We start from the raw sequence: 27,359 nt of genomic DNA, 5'->3' as shown, positions 1-27,359 counted from the left end.
AATGACTGGTATAAAACATATTGATTACTTTTGAAAATATTTTCCTGTCATTTGTTAACAATTCATTTAACTATCATTTAATGAAATTGCTAAAAACTGAACTACGAAACCAAAATTGTATAGTGTCGAGTTTACATACAGTTTGAAAACTGTATAAGTTGACATTCATTTAATTTAGGGTTAAGGTAAAACCAAATAATTTATGGATATGGCTGTAAATACTACATCATCCTTCTTTAGCCAGTAGGGCAAAGTGGGTCACTTTGTGATACCATTTCAAATGATGGTATAGTGCACAATGTACTGCTGAAATACTTGGCTGGTAAATTGTAGTTTATTCCACTCATTATCTGAATGTTCCGGCGCCGACAGAGATGGCCGCCTCGCTTCGCGTTCTTAGGAATCTATGCAGTATTTTGTTTTTTTATGTATTATTTCTTACATTGTTACCTCAGGAAATCGGAAGTTTTATTAAATACAGCCGGGAAGAACTATTGGATATAAGAGCAACGTCAACTTACCAACATTACGACCAGGAATACGACTTTCCCGAAGCGGATCCTCTGTTTGGTCCGCCACCCAGGACAATGGATCGGATCCCAGCCGGCGACCCAAAACAACGGCGCCGCAGAAGGGGCAGACGGAGCGGTCTTCTGGTCAGGCTCTGTAGACGGGCGCACCGCTCCCGAGTATACTACTCGCCAATGTCCAGTCTCTTGACAACAAGGTAGACGAAATCCGAGCAAGGGTTGCCTTTCAGAGAGACATCAGAGATTGTAACGTTCTTTGTTTCACGGAAACATGGCTGACTCGGGATACGTTATCAGAGTCGGTACAGCCACCTGGTTTCTTCACGCATCGCGCCGACTGAAACAAACGTCTCTCTGGTAAGAAGAAGGGTGGGGGTGTATGCCTTATGATTAACGAGACTTTGTGTGATCATGACAACATACAGGAACAAAAGTCCTTTTGTTCACCTGACCTAGAATTCCTTACACTCAAATGCCGACCGCATTATCTACCAAGAGAATTCTCTTTGATTATAATCACAGTCGTGTATATCCACCTCCCCCCCAAGCAGACACATCGATGGCCCTGAAAGAACCTCATTGGACTCTATGTAAACTGGAAAACACATATCCTGAGGCTGCATTTATTGTAGCTGGGGATTTTAACAAGGCTAATCTGAAAACAAGGCTCCCTAAATTTTACCAGCATATCGAATGTGCAACCCGGGCTGGCAAAATCCTGGATCATTGTTACTCTAACTTCCGCGACTCATACAAAACCCTCCGCCGCCCTCCTTTCGGAAAATCTGACCACGACTCCATTTTCTTGCTCCCAGCCTATAGACAGAAACTAAAACAGGAAACGCCCGTGCTCAGGTCTGTTCAACGCTGGTCCGACAAATCTGATTCCACGTTTCAAGACTGCTTCGATCACGTGGACTGGGATATGTTCCGCATAGCGTCGGACAATAACATTGATGAATAGGCTGATTCAGTGAGCGAGTTTATTAGCAAGTGCCCACAGCGATTATTAAAACCTTCCCCAACCAGAAACTGTGGATTGATGGCAGCATTCGCGCAAAACTGAAAGCGCAAACCACTGCTTTAAATAAGGGCAAGGAGACCGGAAACATGACCGAATACAAACAGTGTAGCTATTCCCTCCGCAAAGGCAATCAAACAAGCTAAGTGTCAGTATAGAGACAAAGTAGAGTCGCAATTCAACAGCTCAGACACGAGAGGTATGTGGCAGGGTCTACAGTCAATCACAGACTACAAAAAGAAAACCAGCCCTATCACGGAACACGATGTCTTGCTCGCAGACAAGGTAAACAACTTCTTTGAGAAAAATACATTGCCACCGACACGGCCCGCTACCAAAACCTGCGGGCTCTCCTTCACCGCAGCCAACGTGAGTAAAACATTTAAACGTGTTAACCCTCGCAAGGCTGCCGGCCCGGACGGCATCCCTAGCCGCGTCCTCAGAGCATGCGCAGACCAGCTGGCTGGTGTGTTTACGGACATATTCAATCAATCCTTATCCCAGTCTGCTGTTCCCACATGCTTCAAGAGGGCCACCACTGTTCCTGTTCCCAAGAATGCTAAGGTAACTGAGCTAAATGACTATCGCCCCGTAGCACTCACTTTCGTCATCATGAAGTGCATTGAGAGACTAGTCAAGGATCATATCACGTCCCCCCTACCTGACACCTTAGACCCACTCCAATTTGCTTACCGCCCCAATAGGTCCACAGACGACGCAATCGCAATCACACTGCACTGTCCTAACCCATCTGGACAAGAGGAATACCTATGTAAGAATGCTGTTCATCGACTACAGCTCAGCATTTAACACCATAGTACCCTCCAAACTCGTCATTAAGCTCGAAACCCTGGGTCTCAACCCCGCCCTGTGCAACTGGGTCCTGGACTTCCTGACGGGCCGCCCCCAGGTGGTGAGGGTAGGAAACAACATCTCCGCCCCGCTGATCCTCAACACTGGGGCCCCACAAGGGTGCGTTCTCAGCCCTCTCCTGTATTCCCTGTTCACCCATGACTGTGTAGCCATGCACGCCTCCAACTCAATCATCACTTTTGCAGACGACACTACAGTGGTAGGCTTGATTACCAACAACGACGAGACAGTCTACAGAGAGGAGGTGAGGGCCCTCGGAGCGTGGTGTCGGGAAAATAAAAGAGATGATCAGAAAACAACAAAGGGAGCACCCCCTTATCCACATCGACGGGACAGCAGTGGAGAAGGTGAAACGTTTTAAGTTCCTCGGCATTCACATCATGGACTAACTGAAATGGTCCACCCACACAGACAGCGTGGTGAAGAAGGCGCAACAGCGTCACCAAAAACACTCACAAACTTTTACAGATGCATAATCGAGAGCATCCTGTCGGGCTGTATCACCGTCTGGTACGGCAACTGCTCCGCCCACAACCGTAAGGCTCTCCAGAGGGTAGTGAGGTCTGCACAACGCATCACCGGGGGCAAGCTACTTGCCCTCCAGGACACCTACACCACCCGATGTCACAGGAAGGCCAAAAAAATCATCAAGGACAACAACCACCCGAGCCACTGCCTGTTCACCCAGCTATCATCCAGAAGGCGGGGTCAGTACAGGTGCATCAAAGCTGGGACTGAGAGACTGAAAAACAGCTTCTATCTCAAGGCCATCAGACTGTTAAACAGCCATCACCAACATTGAGTGGCTGCTGCCACTCAAATCTCTAGTCACTTTAATAATTAATAATTGGATGTAATAAATGTATCACTAGCCACTTTAAACATTGCCACTTTATATAATGTTTACATACCCTACATTACTCATCTCATATGTATATACTGTACACTGTACCATCTACTGCATCTTGCCTATGCCGTTCGGTCATCGCTCATCCATATATTTTTATGTACATATTCTTATTAATTCCTTTACACTTGTGTGTATAAGGTAGTTGTTGTGAAATTGTTAGATTACTTGTTAGATATTACTGCATGGTAGTCGGATCTAGAAGCACAAGCATTTCGCTACACTCACATTAACATCTGCTAACCATGTGTATGTGACAAATAACATTTGATTTGATGTTGTTGATACGCTGTAAGCTGATGATTTTAGATGAGGATACTGTTACAGTAATACGTCACATAGAAAAGTGGATCTTGAACAATGTTACATGGGGCAGAAATCTCACCAGGCTACACCAATACCTTTTTACTGTAGGTTTCTACTACATGCCACAATACCCCTAAATCTGATGGTTTCTTCTACGTATGTACTGTATAAGAATACTGAAACTATGAGACTGACATTTTAAAAAACGGACTGTTTTTTAAACTGTACATCTGTGGAAAGTAGTGAATGATTACACATTTCAGGAGAACGGAGGTATTATAAGAATGCACAGCTAAAGTAATCAAATGTTTGGTTTAATGATATTCTATGTACTTTACTTCCTGTGGTCACCAGGACAGAGCTAGTCCGTCACCCTCCAACCTGCTGGAGTCCCCGTGTCACAACTCTCCTGGTAGCGCCTTACTGCTGGGTCTGAAGAGGGTGTCTGTGCGGCTGGTCGACTGCAGGAAAACACCAGGGCAGAGTGGAACTGTGAGAGAAGGACACGAGGAGGGAGATGGAGTTTTGATTTCATCAAGTAAGAAAAATGGTGTGTGTGTGGATTAGACTACAATCTGCTTCTGTAACTTCTGTTAATTGATTGATAAACAATATACACTCAGTGGCCAGTAAATTGTCGATTCAGTTTCGTGAACGGAGGAGCGTGTTCCTAATAAACTGGCCATAGAGTGTATTTATTGAAGAGGGAGGCAGGTAGCCTAGTGGTTAATGCCAGTAATCACAAGGTTGCTGGTTTGAATCTCTGAGCCAACTAGGTAAAACCATCTGTCTGTGCTCTTGAGCAAGGTACTTAACCCTGATTGCTCCTGTAAGTCGCTCTGGATAAGAGCGTCTGCTAAATAACAAATCATTTTTACAAAAATAATACTATTTATGGACCTTTATTTCCAAAACCTAGTTATTCAATGTCTTTGTTTCACAGGGGACACACACCGTTGTTCTCTCAGTGGGAGGGGCTTATCATCTGGGGAGCCTCAACAACATCCTGTTGCTGACGAGACAGAGAAGAGTGTCTCCAGATCAGAACATCTCAAGAACCACCAGCAGGGACGTACAGGGAAGAAACATCACCACTGCTGCTCTGACTGTGGGAAGAGTTTCACAAGCCAGAGTGGCTTCATTATTCACTGTGATCAGTGTGGGAAGAGTTTTGCTGCATCTAACACCTTCAAATCTAATGTAAGAATTCATACAGGGGAGAAGCCTTACCTCTGTCTTGATTGTGGGAAAAGCTTTGTTAGTGCAGGAGCCTTAACCATACACCAGCGTGTACACACTAGAGAGAAGCCTTATAGCTGTGATCAGTGTGGGAAGAGCTTTGCAGTAGCTTCCACCTTGACTTTACACCAGCGAACACACACTGGAGAGAAACCTTATAGCTGTGATCAGTGTGGGAAGAGCTTTGCTGTAGCTTCCACCCTGACTTTACACCAGCGAACACACACTGGAGAGAAACCTTATAGCTGTGGTCAGTGTGGGAAGAGCTTTGCTGTATCAGATAGACTGACTAGACACCAGCGAATACACACAGGAGAGAAGCCTTATAGCTGTGGTCAGTGTGGAAAGAGCTTTGCTGTAGTTTCCTACCTGACTGCACACCAGCGATCTCACACTGGAGAAAAGCCTTATAGTTGTGGTCAGTGTGGGAAAAGCTTTGCTTTAGCTTTCACCCTGACTGTACACCAGCGACTACACACTGGAGAGAAGCCTTATAGTTGTGATCAGTGTGGGAAGAGCTTTGCTGTAGCTTCCACCCTGACTACACACCAGCGACTACACACTGGAGAGAAGCCTTATAGTTGTGATCAGTGTGGGAAGAGCTTTACTGTAGCTTCCAACCTGACTACACACCAGCGAACACACACTGGAGAGAAGCCTTATAGCTGTGTTCAGTGTGGGAAGAGCTTTGCTCGATCAGAAAAACTAACTATACACCAGCGAACACACACTGGAGAGAAGCCGTATAGCTGTGTTCAGTGTGGGAAGAGCTTTGCTCGATCAGAAAAACTAACTAGACACCAGCGCATACACACTGGAGAGAAATCTTATAGCTGTGATCAGTGTGGGAAGAGCTTTGCTGTAGCTTCCAACCTGACTAGACACCAGCGACTACACACTGGAGAGAAGCCTTATAGTTGTGATCAGTGTGGGAAGAGCTTTGCTGTAGCTTCCAACCTGACTACACACCAGCGAACACACACTGGAGAGAAGCTTTATAGCTGTGATCAGTGTGGGAAGAGCTTTGCTCAATTAGATAACCTGAATTCACACCAGCGAACACACACTGGAGAGAAGCCTTATAGCTGTGATCAGTGTGGGAAGAGCTTTGCTCAATTAGATAACCTGAATTCACACCAGCAAACACACACTGGAGAGAAACCTTATAGCTCTGATCAGTGTGGGAAGAGCTTTCATCAGTCAGGGACCCTGAAATCACACAAGCTAACACAAGCTGGTGAGAAAGAAGCCTTATTCCTGTGATCAGTGTGGGAATTGTTTCAGTCAGTTATGGACCCTTTATTCACACCAGTGAACACACACTGGAGAAGGAACCTTATGTCTGTCTATGTGGGAAGAGCTTTGTTAATTTAGGGCCAATGAGAAAACACCAGAAAGCACAAACTTGCTGTATTTCATCTCCCTGCCTTCTGGAACCGGTTCCAGATCCCTAAATAAAGGCTCTATAGAAAACATCCAGTGAACAGTCATATCCATCTCCCATTCTTAAACAGTTGCCTCAGTCTGATCACCATGGTAACCTCTGTGCAGCATAATATGCAGCTCTGATCTAGGATCAGGTCTCCACTGTGTCTATGTAATATCACACATTGATCTAAATGGATAAATGTTATCATAGGAAATGTTATAGTGAACTGGGGGGGGGGGGTTGATAATTGTAACTTTCATATACTCATGATACTATTATTATTAAATGTCATTATGTAAAATAATGTTTCAACAATAGGTGTATATGCATGTATTCAATTTATCAATACATTATCTTCTAAACAAGAAGTTATCACTTAAATTGTGTATGTTATGGCCCTCCCGGGTGGCACAGTAGTCTAAGGCACTGCATCGCAGTGTTAGCTGTGCCACCAGAGACTCCCAGGCACAATTGGCCTAGTAGGGATGTCTTTGTCTCATCGCGCACCAGCGACCCCTGTGGCGGGCTGGGGGCAGTGCGCGCTAACCGAGGTGGCCAGGTGTTTCCTCCGAGACATTGGTGCGGCTGTCTTCCGGGTTGGAGGCGCGCTGTGTTAAGAAGCAGTGCGGCTTGGTTGGGTTGTGTTTCGGAGGACGCATGGCTTTCGAGCCCGTACGGGAGTTGTAGCGATAAGACAAGATAGTAATTACTAACAATGGGGAGAAAAGGGGGTAAAAAATTAATAAAAAATGGTGTATTTTATATATCTATATTGATTAAAATGATCCTAAATCTAATCCATAATATATTGGATAATTATTTCCATGAGTTCAAGGCAAGAACTATGCATACTGTGTCTTGTAACAACGGTTAATGTAATAACTTTTAGATTTATAATGTAATAAAACCGGTAAATGTAATATCTTGTTGGTTAATATGATAAAATGTTGAATTGTTGTCGTAATAACCTTTTCCACTTAATGTAATAAGTTATTGGTATCAGGTAACAACTTTTTTTAATGAATAATGTAATAACTTAAACCGATCATGTAATAACACCTAAACCAATGTTTAATGTGTTACTTCACCAATGTTAATGCACATACCACCCTCCACCAATTACAAACCCACACACACAGACCTATGCACCTGTACTCTTACACAAACAAGCACGCAGTTATAGACACATGCATTGATTTAATTTTTTTAAATTAACAATTAATCTGTAGTTCTTATAGTCAATGAGACAGGGGGTTCGGTCAGGCAAGAGGAAGGAGGATTGGGAAACTGCAAATAACAATAAGCTGAACTCCGCCTAGCAGAAACATCTTTGTATTAGCAACTATTCATTATTAGTTTATATTGTATTAAAGTTAAGGGACATCACCCTGGGCGGGGTGAACCATAGTAGGGGATAAAAAGAGAAAACACCATCTTGAGAACTGAGTGTCTTGTTTGTAAATTGCTGTAAGTGTAAACTCCGGGTTGCAAACCTTATTAAACAAACTAACCTCTGATCAAAGAAGTTTCCTGTGGTCACTTGTATGAACATATACAGAAAGTGTAAAGAATTTCTGCCCTGTTATCACTATTTCTGTTCATTACGGAATAGTAGGCTGATAAATAGACAAATCAGTTGGAGTCGCGCATCTGTAACAATTGTTTGCAGACCGTCATAATACCAAAGAAGAAGAAGACCCCTTCCTTCACAACAGCTCTGCTCCGTGAAGCGCAGCAAGTATGAATGTCCTGACTTCTGCCAAGGTTGCATCGCCGTAAATGCTGTATGGCCACTGCAGATGTCGGATTGAACATACATCGGACTTTACTGTTTCACCGCAAGGATGGCGCAGCGCTAATCGGTATTTATTTACGAGGACACTTACTGGGCCTCAGCCAATAAAAAATATGTGGACGCTCGAAGAGAACGTTGTCAGAGAAGAGGCAAAGAGAGAGGCCCAACTCGAGGGAAAATCTGTCGCCTTCCAGCAGGTGACGTTTTTTCGCTCCACCAGGCAAGGAGTTTTTGTATGGAGGTCAATGAAAATGTGTTGAATTTGGTCAATCAAAAAACGAATGGCTTATTTGCTATGTGAGGTTTATTTGATCGAATAGAAGTTTCTTAGTCTGCACCCCTAAGACCGCTTTAAGCCCTTGGCGGGACGCTTTTGCGTCTTCCATTCAGAGAACCGCTACACGCCCTATAAAGGCATCTAGCCATGAGCTAATTGGAAAGACAATAGCAAAGAATTTCTCTAACCAAGATGTTTTTGTTGTTTCTATAAATACCTAAGATTTGTGATTTTAGATTTTATTTGCAAATATAAAAAAATAAAAAAAAATACAACCACACGTGGACATAATGCATTTACTATCATTCAGGATGATTCTAAAATAGTGAAACATGTAATGTACAGTTTAAATTGATTCATGATATAATATAAAAGTATTTTCTAGCATAATGACTCCCTAAACCGCCTCACCCACTTGAAGAGAGGTGTTGATGACTATGTACAGTAGGTGGCGGCACCTCTTAAACACCACAGAAGAAGCTGAAAAGCATCAACAGGAAGTACTTTGTTACCATCCTCTATCTAGTTTTCAAACCAAATACGTTTCCACATGCTTTTGCAGGATGTTTCTAATGTAAGATTAGTCTACATGAGACGTTCATTTGTCACAACTTAAATGGAGTTTTGATATTTATAAAGTTGTGGTCGAGCTTTTCTTGATCTGAACGTTGTGACAAAGAAAGTAACTGTAGCGTACACATTTAGTGTCGTTTTTTATTTTTTTAAAGATTACAGTAACGTCAGCTTCCACGAGGGATCGGGTAAGTTTGGTTGACTTTTATTAATAGTATACCTATTGTGGTGTATAAAATGTCTAGATCCAGTTTTCACGTGTGATCTTCCACATCCATGAGTTCGATTTGAACAGCAGGACAAAAGAAACCATGGTGGTAATTTCAGCCAAGTAGCCTACTAGCTCATCGCACACAGATTGATGATACAAGGCAATGCGCAACCAGCAGCAGGTCAGGTCAGAACCAGGGAGAAATAATTAGGCATCGGCAACACCAGTGATGTATATAAACCCTGGATTGCTGATGCTATATATTGGCCATTGAGAGGCTTTGAAGGCACCGGTTAACTTCTTTGAGGTGTCAGTTTGACCACACACACCGTTTACACACTAATTTGTGGCGCCCAAATTAAAAAGGCAGTTGAAAATAGGTAAATCTTGTTGCTAGGCTACCAGTTATGGTGCTTTTAGCTTGTGTTTTCCCGGGTCTTTAAGCAGAGGTAATACAACAATTATAGCTAGTGTCGAAGAATGATATGGAGTTAATATTAGTCAAATTATTGAGCATGTTCTCAGCGCAAATAAGCATCAGAAATGGTCCTTATTTAGCATATCAAGATCCTGATGTGGACCTCAGTCAAGAGCATATGCATTGTATGTGCTGAGAAAATATACAATGTAGGCCTACTGTCAGTATTTGTCATCATATTGAGAAAATAAGATGTCCACATAGGCCTATCTCATGATATATAATGAGTCAATATCTGGCCATACCATGTATGATATCAGGAGGGAATCCAGAAATTATTTGAATAAAATAATGAATTTAATATTCGTCTAATTATTGAGGTTTTGCTGAAAACTCAGAAATTCTCCTTATTTTCAGCATATCAAGATTAATATATGGAGCTCAAACAAGAGAAGCTTCATGTCTTGAATGTGCTGAGGAAACACAGATATGCAATGTATACAGTCAGTATTTGTCAACATGAAGAGAGAAAATATGGTGTCACATATCTCAGGAAATTGAATGATTCCATATCCGGCCATAGGAAATGTCCATGTGTGATATTCAGAGTAATCCCAATATCATATATGTCTAAAATAAAATAGTTTTGATATATAGTTTTTTACATTTGAACTTGAAAAAACATTGGAACAAAGACATCTGGATTCAGAATTTCTGTTACAAATTCTAGACGTCAGATTAAAATTAGAATATACAGTCTGCTGGCTGTTGCGCTCTAATAGCTAAAATCAGTTTTGAACTAACTGTTGAAGTATGTTTAGAATTGACCATGGATAGTCAAAGGTAATTGTCTCCAGCTTTCACTAGGTGAATAGCTCAATTAATTGTGACTGTCTCACTTCCCATTGAAAGCTAAGGAAAATGGTTGTCATTGAATTAAAGGTTGTGTACCTTAAGGTCATATAACTCAGCCATTGATACTAAACAAAGAAATCCCCATGTACAATAGAGGCTTATCTTCCTTGTGCCTTTTACAGCTTGCCTCTAGCCTAAAAGTGTTGCAGTTGTGCATCCTATAGATTTATATAATCAGGGTTTCGGGACCGCGGTAAAGGTGGTTTTATATTCGGGCATTCAACAGACATTCGCCAAAAGCCATTTAAAGCGGTATAAATCAATAACTAATTCACCGTTTGTCACAGAAGCATCAAACTAGATATGATTTATTCTACAAATGTCAAGCATACACAAACACAACCTTTGTTTTGAGGAATAATTCCACTTTTGATTTGATAGAAATACATAAAATCTCAAATATATATATTAAAGCAGTAGCATACCACCCTGCATACCACTGCTGGCTTGCTTCTGAAGCTAAGCAGGGTTGGTCCTGGTCAGTCCCTGGATGGGAGACCAGGTGCTGCTGGAAGTGGTGTTGGAGGGCCAGTAGGAGGCACTCTTTCCTCTGGTCTAAACAAAGATCCCAATGCCCCAGGGCAGTGATTGGGGACACTGCTCTGTGTAGGGTGCCGTCTTTCGGATGGGACGTTAAAACGGGTGTCCTGACTCTCTGAGGTCATTAAAGATCCCATGGCACTTATCGTAAGAGTAGGGGTGTTAACCCCGGTGTCCATCACGGTCACCTAATAATCCCCAGTTTACAATTGGCTCATTCATCCCCCTCCTCTCCCCTGTAACTATTCCCCAGGTTGTTGCTGCAAATGAGAACGTGTTCTCAGTCAACTTACCTGGTAAAATAACGGTTAAATAAAAAAAATAAAAAAAATATGAATAATTCAATAACTAATTCAGTGATTGTCGCAGAAAAAAGTGAAAAATATGCATTTATTTGCAATAACTTTAAAGAAATGTTAATTTCAAGTGCAATTTGTTCTATATGAAGTCAGACAATGTTTACAATCTTAAATTGTATGCCAAAACAATGTTTGCATTTTTAGTGCAACAGTTCCACATTTTAAAGTAGTTAAAAGGCACAACAGTTATTTATTTATATGTCTCTAATTTAACAGCAAAGAGTTCCCTTCCAATCATTTTCTATTTTGGCTTTGTTGAAGTCCTTCTTTGTCATCCCCAGACAAGCTGAATGGTACCATCTCTGGCACACAGAGCATTCTATCTGCAGTATTAAAAACATAAAACAGGGTTATGTTTATTTACATGTAAATTACAGTTCTGGAATACCCAAATTATGTTACATGCTTTTGCAATCAGGAACATTTTCAAATTGAATTGGATTTTTGTTCAATTGCTAAATTGACTTTAAATGACATGCATTTGACCACAACCCTGACAGAAGTTAATCATCGTTGAGTATTCATGCAATATAAATCGTATAGTCATAAAGGCAGACATTTTGGGAAAAAAGGTATCACACTTTAATGTTGTAAAATCAAACATTACAATAAAGTTTCAAGACAAAGTTTCATACTTCTAAATGTCTTAAAGGATGAAACTACATGAGCCTACTGTTATATTACACAAAGACAAACCCAGTTGGTCAGATGACCTTCAGTTTTCTCTGGATGATGCAAAGACCACATTTTTATGCCTGGTTGAAGTCCTAGGTTTTAATGATTAGTGCCAGTAGATTGCAGAGGGGTTCGCATACAGTTCAGAGACAAATCATAATGTAAACATTTAGCCCAACAACAAAACATGTACTGTCCACTTCTTATATTAGTGGATTTTTTGTTATCCACCCTCTAGTATCTTTCAATACCCATGGTAATATATAAATATAGACAGACTACATGCCCTCTATCAAATCAAAACTGGAATGTTTCCTCCAAACAAAGGTTGTAAAAGTATACTAAACATTTATAGAATAAATCATACCTAGTTTGATGATTCTGTCATAATCAGTGAAAACGTTATTCATTTATACCGCTTTAAATGGCATTTGATATATTATGTATTTCTATCAAATCAAACCTTGAATTTTTCCTCGAAACCAATGTTGTAAACGTATGTTAGACATTTATAGAATACATCATACATAGTTTGATGTTTCTGTGACAAATTGTGAATTTAAATGGCTTTTGTCGAATGTCCGAATATAAAACCAACTTTACCTCGGTGGTTTCGGGGGCATTTGCCCCGTTCCCCAACCCAAGCACCACACAGCTGGAACAGCGTGCACTGCAGAGTTGTTGACAAATATCCTACACATGGACTAGTCCTCCATCCAGATCGGAGCTGTAAAAAGAATGAAGCCTGTCAAATGCCTAGCTCTTACCATAGCTTGGACTATAGAACTTCCGGCGCCGAAAAGAGATGGCCGCCTCGCTTCGCGTTCCTTGGAAAATATGCAGTATTTTGTTTTTTTATGTGTTATTTCTTACATCGGTACCCCAGGTAATCTTAGGTTTCATTACATACAGTCGGGAGGAACTACTGAATATACGATTAACGTCAACTCATCATCGTTCCTACCAGGAATATGACTTTCCCGAAACGGATCCAGTGTTTTGCCTTCCACCCAATACAATGGATCTGATCCCAGCCGGCGACCCTGTGCGACGCCGAAAAAGGGGCAAACGAGGCGGTCTCGTGGTCAGGCTTCGGAGACGGGCACATCGCGCTCCACTCCCTAGCATACTACTCGCCAATGTCCAGTCTCTTGACAATAAGGTTGACGAAATCCGAGCACGGGTAGCATTCCAGAGAGACATCAGGGATTGCAACGTGCTCTGCTTCACGGAAACATGGCTAACTCAAGAGACGCTAACGGAGTCGGTGCAGCCAGCTGGTTTCTTCATGCATCGCGCCGACAGAAACAAACATCTTTCCGGTAAGAAGAGGGGCGGGGGGGTATGCCTTATGATTAACGAGACGTGGTGTGATCATCATAACAACACACAGGAACTCAAGTCATTCTGTTCACCTGATCTAGAACTCCTCACAATCAAATGTCGACCGCATTATCTACCAAGGGAATTCTCTTCAATCATAATCACAGCCGTATATATTCCCCCCCAAGCAGACACATCGATGGCCCTGAACGAACTTTATCTGACTCTTTGTAAACTGGAAACCACACACCCTGAGGCTGCATTCATCGTAGCTGGGGATTTTAACAAGGCTAATCTAAAAACAAAACTCCCTAAATTCTATCAGCATATCGATTGTGCTACCAGGGCTGGAAAAACCCTAGATCATTGTTATACTAATTTCCGCGACGCATATAAGGCCCTCCCCCGCCCCCCTTTCGGAAAAGCTGACCACGACTCCATTTTGTTGATTCCAGCCTACAAACAGAAACTCAAACAACAAGCTCCCGCGCTCAGGTCTGTTCAACGCTGGTCCGACCAATCTGAATCCACGCTTCAAGACTGCTTCGATCACGCGGATTGGAATATGTTCCGCATTGCGTCCAACAACAATATTGACGAATATGCTGATTCGGTGAGCGAGTTCATTAGGAAGTGCATTGACGATGTCGTACCCACAGCAACGATTAAAACATTCCCAAACCAGAAACCGTGGATTGACGGCAGCATTCGCGTGAAACTGAAAGCGCGAACCACTGCTTTTAACCAGGGCAAGGTGACCGGAAGCATGACCGAATACAAACAGTGTAGCTATTCTCTCCGCAAGGCAATCAAACAGGCTAAGTCCCAGTACAGAGACAAAATCGAGTCGCAATTCAACAGCTCAGACACAAGAGGTATGTGGCAGGGTCTACAGTCAATCACGGATTACAAAAAGAAAACCAGCCCCGTCGCGGACCAGGATGTCTTGCTCCCAGACAGGCTAAACAACTTTTTTGCCCGCTTTGAGGACAATACAGTGCCACTGACACGGCCCCCTACCAAAACCTGCGGGCTCTCCTTCACTGCAGCCGAGGTGAGTAAAACATTTAAACGTGTTAACCCTCGCAAGGCTGCAGGCCCAGACGGCATTCCCAGCCGCGTCCTCAGAGCATGCGCAGACCAGCTGGCTGGTGTGTTTACGGACATATTCAATCAATCCTTATCCCAGTCTGCTGTTCCCACATGCTTCAAGAGGGCCACCATTGTTCCTGTTCCCAAGAAAGCTAAGGTAACTGAGCTAAACGACTACCGCCCCGTAGCACTCACTTCCGTCATCATGAAGTGCTTTGAGAGACTAGTCAAGGACCATATCACCTCCACCCTACCGGACACCCTAGACCCACTCCAATTTGCTTACCGACCCAATAGGTCCACAGACGACGCAATCGCAACCACACTGCACACTGCCCTAACCCATCTGGACAAGAGGAATACCCATGTGAGAATGCTGTTCATCGATTACAGCTCAGCATTTAACACCATAGTACCCTCCAAACTCGTCATCAAGCTCGAGACCCTGGGTCTCGACCCCGCCCTGTGCAACTGGGTCCTGGACTTCCTGACGGGCCGCCCCCAGGTGGTGAGGGTAGGTAACAACATCTCCACCCCGCTGATCCTCAACACTGGGGCCCCACAAGGGTGCGTTCTGAGCCCTCTCCTGTACTCCCTGTTCACCCACGACTGCGTGGCCATGCACGCCTCCAACTCAATCATCAAGTTTGCAGATGACACTACAGTGGTAGGCTTGATTACCAACAACGACGAGACGGCCTACAGGGAGGAGGTGAGGGCCCTCGGAGTGTGGTGTCAGGAAAATAACCTCACACTCAACGTCAACAAAACAAAGGAGATGATTGTGGACTTCAGGAAACAGCAGAGGGAGCACCCCCCTATCCACATCGACGGGTCAGTAGTGGAGAAGGTGGAAAGTTTTAAGTTCCTCGGTGTACACATCACGGACAAACTGAATTGGTCCACCCACACAGACAGCGTTGTGAAGAAGGCGCAGCAGCGCCTCTTCAACCTCAGGAGGCTGAAGAAATTCGGCTTGTCACCAAAAGCACTCACAAACTTCTACAGATGCACAATCGAGAGCATCCTGTCGGGCTGTATCACCGCCTGGTACGGCAACTGCTCCGCCCACAACCGTAAGGCTCTCCAGAGGGTAGTGAGGTCTGCAGAACGCATCACCGGGGGCAAACTACCTGCCCTCCAGGACACCTACACCACCCGATGTCACAGGAAGGCCATAAAGATCATCAAGGACAACAACCACCCAAGCCACTGCCTGTTCACCCCGCTATCATCCAGAAGGCGAGGTCAGTACAGGTGCATCAAAGCAGGGACCGAGAGACTGAAAAACAGCTTCTATCTCAAGGCCATCAGACTGTTAAACAGCCACCACTAACATTTAGCGGCCGCTGCCAACATACTGACTCAACTCCAGCCACTTTAAAAATGGGAATTGATGGAAATTATGTAAAAATGTACCACTAGCCACTTTAAACAATGCCACTTAATATAATGTTTACATACCCTACATTACCCATCTCATATGTATATACTGTACTCTATATCATCTACTGCATCTTGCCATCTTTATGTAATACATGTACCACTAGCCACTTTAAACTATGCCACTTTATGTTTACATACCCTACAGTACTCATCTCATATGTATATACCGTACTCTATACCATCTACTGCATCTTGCCATGCCGTTCTGTACCACCACTCATTCATATATCTTTATGTACATATTCTTTATCCCTTTACACTTGTGTGTGTGTATAAGGTAGTAGTTGTGGAATTGTTAGGTTAGATTACTTGTTGGTTATTACTGCATTGTCGGAACTAGAAGCACAAGCATTTCGCTACACTCGCATTAACATCTGCTAACCATGTGTATGTGACTAATAAAATTTGATTTGATTTGATTTGATTTTAGCTAGTGTTGCAAAAGCCAATTGCATTGCATGCATTGTAAGCTAGCATCATGGCAATTTGCCCAACGTTTTGTGTTGGTTTTGAACTGATGTAGTTAGCTAGCTAGCTATGTTTAGTGGATAAATGTAGGACTGGCATTTGGGAGTAAATTAGCTATCATGAGCTTCCTTATGTGTCTAGGTCAGCTGTTGTCTGGCTTTACCTGCCGAATGGCTTTGTTATATGTGTATCAAACCTCCCATAAACAAATATAGCTAGCTACCTTTCTTTGCCCGTTCATTAGCTAGCTAGCTTTCAGCTGACTGGTGTTACCTAGCTAGCTACAGAGGCTAGCTGCTGGACGTTGGGCAAATAAGCAAATTTTAGCTAATAGTAACTGTATTGTTGCTGACCCGTTTGAATATAACTCGGAGATCCGGCTGAAAAGATGTCAGAAATGCTACAAAAAAGGAGCTCGTCGTTGGTTGCTAATGGACGACAATGTGCACGTGGAAGTGAGAATCTGGTGGAGCTACAAACTTAGTCAATACGATGTTTTTTCAATCAAATGGTCACTTTATGGTAGCTACAGTGCATTTGGAAAGTATTCCGACCCTCTTCACTTTTTTCCCACATTTTGTTACGTTACAGCCTTATTCTAAAATTAATTTAATGTTTATTGACTCATCAATCAACACACTATACCCCATAATGACAAAGTGAAAACAGGTTTTTGACATTTTTGCAAATGTATAAAAAATAAATATACTTTATTTAGTATTCTGACCCTTTACTCAGTACTTTGAAGCACCTTTGGCAGCGATTACAGCGTCGAGTCTTGGGTATGACACTATAAGCTTGGCACACCTGTATTTGGAGTTATGCAAGTCCCTGGCTAAAAATATCTTGGTCAACCGAGAGTAGTCTGTTTTTAGTCTGTTTTTTAGTCTGTAATCAAATGTTTGGTCTAATGATATTTTATGTACTTTACTTCCTGTGGTCACCAGGACAGAGCTAGTCCCTCCACCATGCCGGGGTCCCCTGGTCACAACTCTCCTGGTAGCGCCTTACTGCTGGGTCTGAAGAGGGTGTCTGTGCGGCTGGTCGACTGCAGGAAAACACCAGGGCAGAGTGGAACTGTGAGAGAAGGACACGAGGAGGGAGATGGAGTTTTGATTTCATCAAGTAAGAACAATGGGGGGGTGGATGAAACTACAATCTGCTTCTGTAACTTCTGTTAATTGATTGATAAACAATATACACTCAGTGGCCAGTAAATTGTCAATCCAGTTTCGTGAACGGAGGAGCGTGTTCCTAATAAACTGGCCATAGAGTGTATTTATTGAAGAGGGAGGCAGGTAGCCTAGTGGTTAATGCCAGTAATCACAAGGTTGCTGGTTTGAATCTCTGAGCCAACTAGGTAAAACCATCTGTCTGTGCTCTTGAGCAAGGTACTTAACCCTGATTGCTCCTGTAAGTCGCTCTGGATAAGAGCGTCTGCTAAATAACAAATCATTTTCACAAAAATAATACTATTTATGGACCTGTATTTCCAAAACCTAGTTATTCAATGTCTTTGTTTCACAGGGGACACACACCGTTGTTCTCTCAGTGGGAGGGGCTTATCATCTGGGGAGCCTCAACAACATCCTGTTGCTGACAAGACAGAGAAGAGTGTCTCCAGATCAGAACATCTCAAGAAACACCAGCAGAGACGTATAGGGAAGAAACATCACTACTGCTGCTCTGATTGTGGGAAGAGTTTCACAAGCAAGAGTGGCTTCATTATTCACTGTGATCAGTGTGGGAAGAGTTTTGCTGCATCTAACACCTTCAAATCTAATGTAAGAATTCATACAGGGGAGAAGCCTTACCTCTGTCTTGATTGTGGGAAAAGCTTTGTTAGTGCAAGAGTCCTAACCATACACCAGCGTGTACACACTAGAGAGAAGCCTTATAGCTGTGATCAGTGTGGGAAGAGCTTTGCTGTAGCTTCCACCTTGACTTTACACCAGCGAACACACACTGGAGAGAAACCTTATAGCTGTGGTCAGTGTGGGAAGAGCTTTGCTGTATCAGATAGACTAACTAGACACCAGCGACTACACACAGGAGAGAAGCCTTATAGCTGTGGTCAGTGTGGAAAGAGCTTTGCTGTAGTTTCCTACCTGACTGCACACCAGCGATCTCACACTGGAGAAAAGCCTTATAGTTGTGGTCAGTGTGGGAAAAGCTTTGCTGTAGCTTTCACCCTGACTGTACACCAGCGACTACACACTGGAGAGAAGCCTTATAGTTGTGATCAGTGTGGGAAGAGCTTTGCTGTAGCTTCCACCCTGACTACACACCAGCGACTACACACTGGAGAGAAGCCTTATAGTTGTGATCAGTGTGGGAAGAGCTTTGCTGTAGCTTCCAACCTGACTACACACCAGCGAACACACACTGGAGAGAAGCCTTATAGCTGTGATCAGTGTGGGAAGAGCTTTGCTCAATCAGAAAAACTAACTAGACACCAGCGGATACACACTGGAGAGAAGCCTTATAGCTGTGATCAGTGTGGGAAGAGCTTTGCTCAATTAGATAACCTGAATTCACACCAGCAAACACACACTAGAGAGAAGCCTTATAGCTGTGATCAGTGTGGGAAGACCTTTGCTCAAGCTTCCATCCTGACTACACACCAGCGAACACACACTGGAGAGAAGCCTTATAGCTGTGATCAGTGTGGGAAGAGCTTTGCTGCAGGTTCCACCCTGACTAGACACCAGCGACTACACACTGGAGAGAAGCCTTATAGTTGTGATCAGTGTGGGAAGAGCTTTGCTGTAGCTTCCAACCTGACTACACACCAGCGAACACACACTGGAGAGAAGCCTTATAGCTGTGATCAGTGTGGGAAGAGCTTTGCTCAATCAGAAAAACTAACTAGACACCAGCGCATACACACTGGAGCGAAGCCTTATAGCTGTGATCAGTGTGGGAAAAGCTTTGCTCAATCAGATAACCTGAATTCACACCAGCGAACACACACTGGAGAGAAGCCTTATAGCTGTGATCAGTGTGGGAAGAGCTTTGCTAAATTAGATAACCTGAATTCACACCAGCAAACACACACTAGAGAGAAGCCTTATAGCTGTGATCAGTGTGGGAAGACCTTTGCTCAAGCTTCCACCCTGACTACACACCAGCGAACACACACTGGAGAGAAGCCTTATATCTGTGGTCAGTGTGGGAAGAGCTTTGCTGCAGGTTCCACCCTGACTAGACACCAGCGAACACACACTGGAGGGAAGCCTTATAGCTCTGATCAGTGTGGGAAGAGCTTTAATCAGTCAGGGACCCTGAAATCACACAAGTTAACACACGCTGGTGAGAAAGAAGCCTTATTCCTGTGATCAGTGTGGGAATTGTTTCAGTCAGTTATGGACCCTTTATTCACACCAGTGAACACACACTGGAGAAGGAACCGTATATCTGTCTAGGTGGGAAGAGCTTTGTTTATTTAGGGCCAATGAGAAAACACCAGAAAGCACAAACTTGCTGTATTTCATCTCCCTCCCCTTCTGGCACCGGTTCCAGATCCCTAAATAAAGGATCAGTAGAAAACATCCAGTGAACAGTCATATCCATCTCCCATTCTTAAACAGTTGCCTCAGTCTGATCACCATGGTAACCTCTGTGTATATGCAGCTCTGATCTAGGATCAGGTCTCCCCTGTGTCTATGTAATATCACACATTGATCTAAATGGATAAATGTTATCATAGGAAATGTTATAGGGAACCTGTGTGTGTGTGTGTGGGAGGGATGTTGATAGTTGTATATTCCATATACTCATGATACTATTATTATGAAATGTCATTATGTAGAATAAAGTTTCAACAATAGGTGTATATGCATGTATTCAATTGATCAATACATTATCTTCTAAACAAGAAGTTATCACTTAAATTGTGTATTTTATAAATCTGTATTGATTAAAATGATCCTAAATCTAATCCATAATATATTGGATAATTATTTCCATGAGTTCAAGGCAAGAACTATGCATACTGTGTCTTGTAACAACGGTTAATGTAATAACTTTTAGATTTATAATGTAATAAAACCGGTAAATGTAATATATTGTTGATTTATCTGATAAAATGTTGAATTGTTGTCGTAATAACCTTTTCCACTTAATGTAATAAGTTGTTGGTATCAGGTAACAACTTTTTTAAATTAATAATGTAATAACTTAAACCGATCATGTAATAACACCTAAACCAATGTTTAATGTGTTACTTCACCAATGTTAATGCACATACCACCTTCCACCAATTACAAACACACACACACAAACCTATGCACTTGTACTCTTACACAAACAAGCACTCAGTTATAGACACATGTATTGATTTAATATTTTTTAAATTAACAATTAATCTGTAGTTCTTATAGTCAATGAGACAGGGGGCTCGGTCAGGCAAGAGGAAGGAGGATTGGGAAACTGCAAATAACAATAAGCTAAACTCCGCCTAGCAGAAACATCTTTGTATTAGCAACTATTCATTATTAGTTTATATTGTATTAAAGTTAAGGGATGTCACCCTGGGCGGGGTGAACCATAGTAGGGGATAAAAAGAGAAAACACCATCTTGAGAACTGAGTGTCTTGTTTGTAAATTGCTGTAAGTGTAAACTCCGGGTTGCAAACCTTATTAAACAAACTAACCTCTGATCAAAGAAGTTTCCTGTGGTCACTTGTATGAACATATACAGAAAGTGTAAGGAATGTCTGCCCTGTTATCATTATTTCTATTCATTACGGAATAGTAGGCTGATAAATAGACAAATCAGTTGGAGTCGTGCATCTATAACAATTGTTTGCTGACCGCCATAATACCAAAGAAGAAGAAGACCCCTTCCTTCACAACAGCTCTGCTCCGTGAAGCGCAGCAAGTATGAATGTCCTGACTTCTGCAAAGGTTGCATCGCCGTAAATGCTGTATGGCCACTGCAGATGTCGGATTGAACATACATCGGACTTTACTGTTTCACCGCAATGATGGCGCAGCGCTAATCGGTATTTTATTTACGAGGCCACACTTACTGGGCCTCAGCCAATAAAAAATATGTGGATGCTCGAAGAGAACGTTGTCAGAGAAAAAGAGGCAGAGAGAGGGGCCCAACTCGAGTGAAAATCTGTCGCCCTCCAGCAGGTGGAATTTTTTCGCTCCACCAGGCAAGGAGTTTTTGTGTTGAGGTCAATGAAAATGTGTTGAATTTGGTCAATCAAGAAACGAATGGCTTATTTGCTATGTGAGGTTTATTTGGTCGAATAGAAGTTTCTTAGTCTGCACCCCTAAAACCGCTTTAAGCCCTGTCGTGGATAATTGTCTCAGAAATATATCACTCTTATAAGAACTTGTGAATTCAATATAGACTTTAATACAAAGTAGCAAAACTGAGTCCTTCCATGAAAGGACCCTATCACAAACGTAACAGAGCCGAGCCCCTCCATGGAAAGAGACTCAATTCTCATATTACAGAGTCCTGCCTTTATAGGATTCTGTCTTTGCATAACAAATAGAGTCCCCTCCCTCTATATGAAAATAGCTTCCCTTGACCCTTCTCCATTATTTTCTTTTCATCGCTTGCTTGTTCACGCCCACTAACGCTCATATCTGCTTTTGGTTAGGTTATAATGATGGCAGAACCCTTTTCACGTCCTAAAAATAATGCATGTTATTATGTTTCACGTGTTGGTCATCAGTTATTTTGCTACCATCCTTTTTCCTGTATCCTTCTGACCATAGTACGTCCAGCTGTCATAAATGTACGTATGGTCTTGGTTAATGTACTCTATCAAAAATAGAGTATAGCCTGGGTGTCATATGGCCTGGGTGTCATCTTCTCTTAACTTCTACTTGGTCACAATCCCGGATCCGGGAGCACCCTCATCAGTAAAAAAGCTGACTAGCATAGCCTAGCATAGCGCCACAAGTAAATACTAGCATCTAAATATCATTAAATCACAAGTCCAAGACACCAGATGAAAGAAACACATCTTGTCAATCCAGCCATCATTTCTGATTTTTAAAATGTTTTACAGGGAAGACACAATATGTATTTCTATTAGCTAACCACGATAGCAAAAGACACAACTTTTTTTTCCCACCATTTTTTTCCTGCATAGGTAGCTATCACAAATTCGACCAAATAAAGATATAAATAGTCACTAACCAAGAAACAACTTCATCAGATGACAGTCTGATAACATATTTATTGTATAGCATATGTTTTGTTAGAAAAAATGTGCATATTTCAGGTATAAATCATAGTTTTACATTGCAGCCACCATCACAACTCTCACCAAAGCAACTAGAATAACTACAGAGACCAACGTGAATTACCTAAATACTCATCATAAAACATTTATGAAAAATACACAGCGTACAGCAAATGAAAGACAAAGATCTTGTGAATCCAGCCAATATTTCAGATTTTTTAAGTGTTTTACAGCGAAAACACAATATAGCATTATATTAGCTTACTACAATAGCCAACCACACAACAGCATTGATTCAAGCCAACAATAGCGATAATGAATAAACCAGCAAAAGATATACATTTTTTCACTAACCTTCTCAAACTTCTTCAGATGACAGTCCTATAACATCATATTACACAATACATATAGAGTTTGTGTCACACCCTGGCCTCTGTTATATTGATTTTCTTTATTAGTTTAGTTAGGTCAGGGTGTGACATGGGGGATGTTTGTGTGTTTTGTCTAGTTTAGGGTGTGTGTATTGTTTAAGGGGTTTTTAGTATGTATGGGGTTGTGTTCAGTGTAGGTGTTTAGGAAAGTCTATGGTTGCCTGATTTGGTTCTCAATCAGAGACAGCTGTTTATTGTTGTCTCTGATTGGGAGCCATATTTAAGGCAGCCATAGGCTTTAGGTGTTTGTGGGTAATTGTCTATGTTGAACGTTTGTAGCTTGTGTATGCACTTACGTTTGTAGCTTCACGGTTGTTTTGTTTTGTAAAAGTGTTTGTTTCGTGTTTCGTCATCTTTTTTTTTTTTTTTTTTTTTTTTTACCCCTTTTCTCCCCAATTTTCGTCGTATCCAATCGCTAGTAATTACTATCTTGTCTCATCGCTACAACTCCCGTACGGGCTCGGGAGAGACGAAGGTCGAAAGCTATGCGTCCTCCGAAGCACAACCCAACCAAGCCGCACTGCTTCTTTAACACAGCGCGCCTCCAACCCGGAAGCCAGCCGCACCAATGTGTCGGAGGAAACACCGTGCACCTGGCCCCCCTTGGTTAGCGCGCACTGCGCCCAGCCCGCCACAGGAGTCGCTGGAGCGCGATGAGACAAGGAAATCCCTACCGGCCAAACCCTCCCTAACCCGGACGACGCTGGCCCAATTGTGCGTCGCCCCACGGACCTCCCGGTCGCGGCCGGCTGCGACAGAGCCTGGGGGCGAACCCAGAGACTCTGGTGGCGCAGTTAGCACTGCGATGCAGTGCCCTAGACCACTGCGCCACCCGGGAGGCCCCGTGTTTCGTCATCTTTAATAAAAGAAGATGTCTTCATATCCCGCTGCGCCTTGGTCCGCTTATTATGACGGTCGTGACAGTTTGTTCGAAAATGTGCATATTTAGCGGCACAAATCGTGGTTATACAATGAGAATAGTAGCCAAGCTGCCAACAAAATGTTGGGAGAAGTCTTGGGAGAGGCACCTAATCTAATCAGTAACTAATCATAAACTTGACTACAAAATACAGGTTGGACAGCAAATGAAAGATACATTAGTTCTTAATGCAACCGCTGTGTTAGATTTTTAAAATTAACGTTACTACGACATACAGCGTGCGTTAAAGCGAGACCGCACCGAAATTAATGGCGGAATAGTAGTTTGACATTTTTCAACAGAACAACGAATTAACATCATAAATAGTTCTTACTTTTTGATGAGCTTCCATCAGAATCTTGGGCAAGTTGTCCTTTGTCCAGAAGAATCGTTGCTCGGTTGTAGATTGTCGCCTTCAACTTTGGAATTAGCAGTAAACATTAGCCATGTGGCGAAGACGTGCCCAAACTCACTATAACGCAGCACTAAGAAAATTCCGAAAATCGCAATATACTGATATAAAATGATATAACTCGGTTTAAAATAACTACATTACGACGTTTTTAACACCTATATCGAATAAAATCAGAGCCGGATATATCTAAGGCCTATAATGAGAGCTTTCCAGAACGCCATCCTGAGGTCTGTCTTGCGTCATGGCGAATGTTGAAAAGAGTGTACCCCACGTACCCAGACCCTTTATATGGCCTCAGATCTACCTAGCAACTCCATTCCAATTCTCACTACTTGCTGACATCTAGGGGAAGGCGTATGCAGTGCATGTCGACAAATAGAATACATGCAAATCAATAAACTGACCCTAGAACAGACTGCCTGATTTCAGATTTCTCACTTCCTGACAGGAAGTTTGCTCCAACTTGAGTTCTGTTTTACTCACAGATATAATTCAAACGGTTTTAGAAACTAGAAAGTGTTTTCTATCCAATAGTAATAATAATATGCATATTGTACGAGCAAGAATTGAGTACGAGGCAGTTTAATTTGGGAACGAAACCCCCTATTGAGAAAAGAGATGTGCATGTCCTTGCTACTTCAACCTAGCAACTAGACCTATTTATATTTAATGCTTAGCTCTCCTTAATGCTTAGCTCCCACAGCCCTTGGCGGGAAGCTTTTGCGTCTTCCATTCAGAGAACCGCTACACGCCCTATAAAGGCATCTAGCCATGAGCTAATTGGAAAGACAATAGCAAAGAATTTCTCTAACCAAGCTGTTTTTGTTGTTTCTATAAATACCTTAGATTTGTTATTTTAGATTTTATTTGCAAATATAAAAACAATACAACCACACGTGGACATAATGCATTTACTATCATTCAGGATGATTCTAAAACAGTGAAACATGTAATGTACAGTTTAAATAGATTCATGATATAATACAAAAGTATTTTCTAGCATAATGACTCCCTAAACCGCCTCACCCACTTGAAGAGAGGTGTTGATGACTATGTACAGTAGGTGCCGGCACCTCTTAAACACCACAGAAGAAGCTGAAAAGCATAAACAGGAAGTACTTTGTTACTGTCTTCTATCTAGTTTTCAATCCAAACACATTTCACAGGCTTTTGCAGGATGTTTCTAATGTAAGATTAGTCTACATGAGACGTTCATTTGTCACAACTTAAATGGAGTTTTGATATTTATAAAGTTGTGGTCGAGCTTTTCTTTATCTGAACGTTGTGACAAAGAAAGTAACTGTAGCGTACACATTTAGTGTCGTTTTTTTTTTTTTTAAAGATTACAGTAACGTCAGCTTCCACGATGGACCGGGTAAGTTTGGTTGACTTTTATTAATAGTATACCTATTGTGGTGTATAAAATGTATAGGTCCAGTTTTCACGTGTGATCTTCCACATCCATGAGTTCGATTTGAACAGCAGGACAAAAGAAACCATGGTGGTAATTTCAGCCAAGTAGCCTACTAGCTCATCGCACACAGATTGATGATACAAGGCAATGAGCAACCAGCAGCAGGTCAAGTCAGAACCAGGGAGAAATAATTAGGCATCGGCTACACCAATGATGTATATAAACCCTGGATTGCTGATGCTACGTATTGGCCATTGAGGCTTTGAAGCCACCGGTTAACTTCTTTGAACACCTCAGATTGTTTCTCCAGATGTCAGTTCGGCCACACAGCGTTTATAGACTAATTTGTTGCGCCCAAATAAAGAAAACGACCATTGAAAATATGTGATTCTTGTAACTAGGCTACCAGTTACGGTGCTGTTAGCTTGTGTTTGCGCTCATCTTTCTGCGGAAATAATACAACAATGATTGCTAGTGTCGAAGAATGATTTGGAGTTAATATTAGTCAAATTATTGAGCATATCCTCCGTGCAAATAAGCATCAGAAATTGTCCTTATTTAGCATATCAAGATCCTGATGTTGACCTCTGTCACGAATATTACCGAAGGTGACTCCCCTTCCCGTTCGGGTGGCACTCGGCGGTCGTCGTCGCCGGTCTACTAGCTGCCACCGATCCCTTTTTCCTTTTCGTTTATGTCTGTCTAATTGTTTTCTCCTGTGTCTTTCGTGTCTGTGTATGTGCACCACACGGGACTGTTTTGGCTGTTCATTCGTTTGATGTAGTCTGTTCCTGTCCGTGAGTTCTGCGTGTAGTTATGTAAGTTCCATGTTCAGGTTTCGTCTACGTCGTTTTCTTATTTTGTAATTTTCCAAGATTTTTCGTGTTCGTGTTCGTCTTTCAATAAATTACATTATGTCATCATACCTTGCTGCGTATTGGTCCTCCGATCCTTCTCTCCTCTCCTCGTCCGAGGAGGAGGAAGACGACAGCCGTTACAGAATCACCCACCTTTTTCTTCACAAAAAAGAAACTCGAGGAGGCGGGTGACATGGAGGGCCGAATGTACCCCTGTCCCAGAACCTCCGTGATGTAGTCTGTTCCTGTCCGTGAGTTCTGCGTGTAGTTATGTAAGTTCCATGTTCAGGTTTCGTCATGCCGTATGGGTTGAAGAATGCTCCAGCCATCTTTCAATCCTTCGTTGATGAGATTCTCAGAGACCTGCACGGACAGGGTGTAGTGGTGTATATTGACGACATCTTGATCTACTCCGCTACACGCGCCGAGCATGTGTCTCTGGTGCGCAAGGTTCTTGGGCGATTGCTGGAGCATGACCTGTACGTGAAGGCAGAGAAATGTGAGTTTTCCAAACGAGCCGTTTCCTTCCTGGGTTATCGCATTTCCACCTCGGGGATGGTAATGGAGGATGACCGCGTAAAAGCCGTGCGTAATTGGCCGACTCCGACCACGGTAAAGGAGGTGCAGCGGTTCTTAGGGTTTGCCAATTACTACCGGAGGTTTATCCGGGGTTTTGGTCAGGTGGCGGCCCCTATTACCTCACTGCTGAAGGGG

At 42.5% G+C, this 27,359-nt stretch overlaps 2 protein-coding genes and 2 pseudogenes across 2 annotated transcripts in view; 3 read left to right on the top strand and 1 right to left on the bottom strand.

Moving 5' to 3' along the window:
* The window catches only part of LOC120043710 (zinc finger protein 2 homolog), a 35,958-nt gene extending 29,080 nt beyond the window's left edge, over nt 1-6,878 (top strand). The window contains exon 4 of the mRNA XM_038988261.1: nt 4,581-6,878. Coding sequence (XP_038844189.1) covers nt 4,581-6,139 — 1,559 coding nt within the window. The 3' untranslated portion in view covers nt 6,140-6,878. The remainder of the gene's footprint in view (nt 1-4,580) is intronic.
* LOC120043725 (gastrula zinc finger protein XlCGF57.1-like) overlaps nt 1-27,359 on the bottom strand; it is a 714,153-nt gene that overhangs the window by 330,910 nt on the left and 355,884 nt on the right. The gene's annotated exons all lie outside the window — the stretch shown is intronic.
* The window catches only part of LOC120043729, a 79,606-nt pseudogene that overhangs the window by 36,110 nt on the left and 16,137 nt on the right, over nt 1-27,359 (top strand).
* LOC120043711 lies at nt 8,925-20,462 on the top strand (annotated as a pseudogene).

The sequence above is a fragment of the Salvelinus namaycush genome, chromosome 3 (genome assembly GCF_016432855.1).
Source record: "Salvelinus namaycush isolate Seneca chromosome 3, SaNama_1.0, whole genome shotgun sequence".
In the NCBI taxonomy this organism is placed as follows: domain Eukaryota; kingdom Metazoa; phylum Chordata; class Actinopteri; order Salmoniformes; family Salmonidae; genus Salvelinus; species Salvelinus namaycush.
Note: the sequence above shows the minus strand (reverse complement) of the source record. Positions and strands in the feature narration are given on the sequence as shown.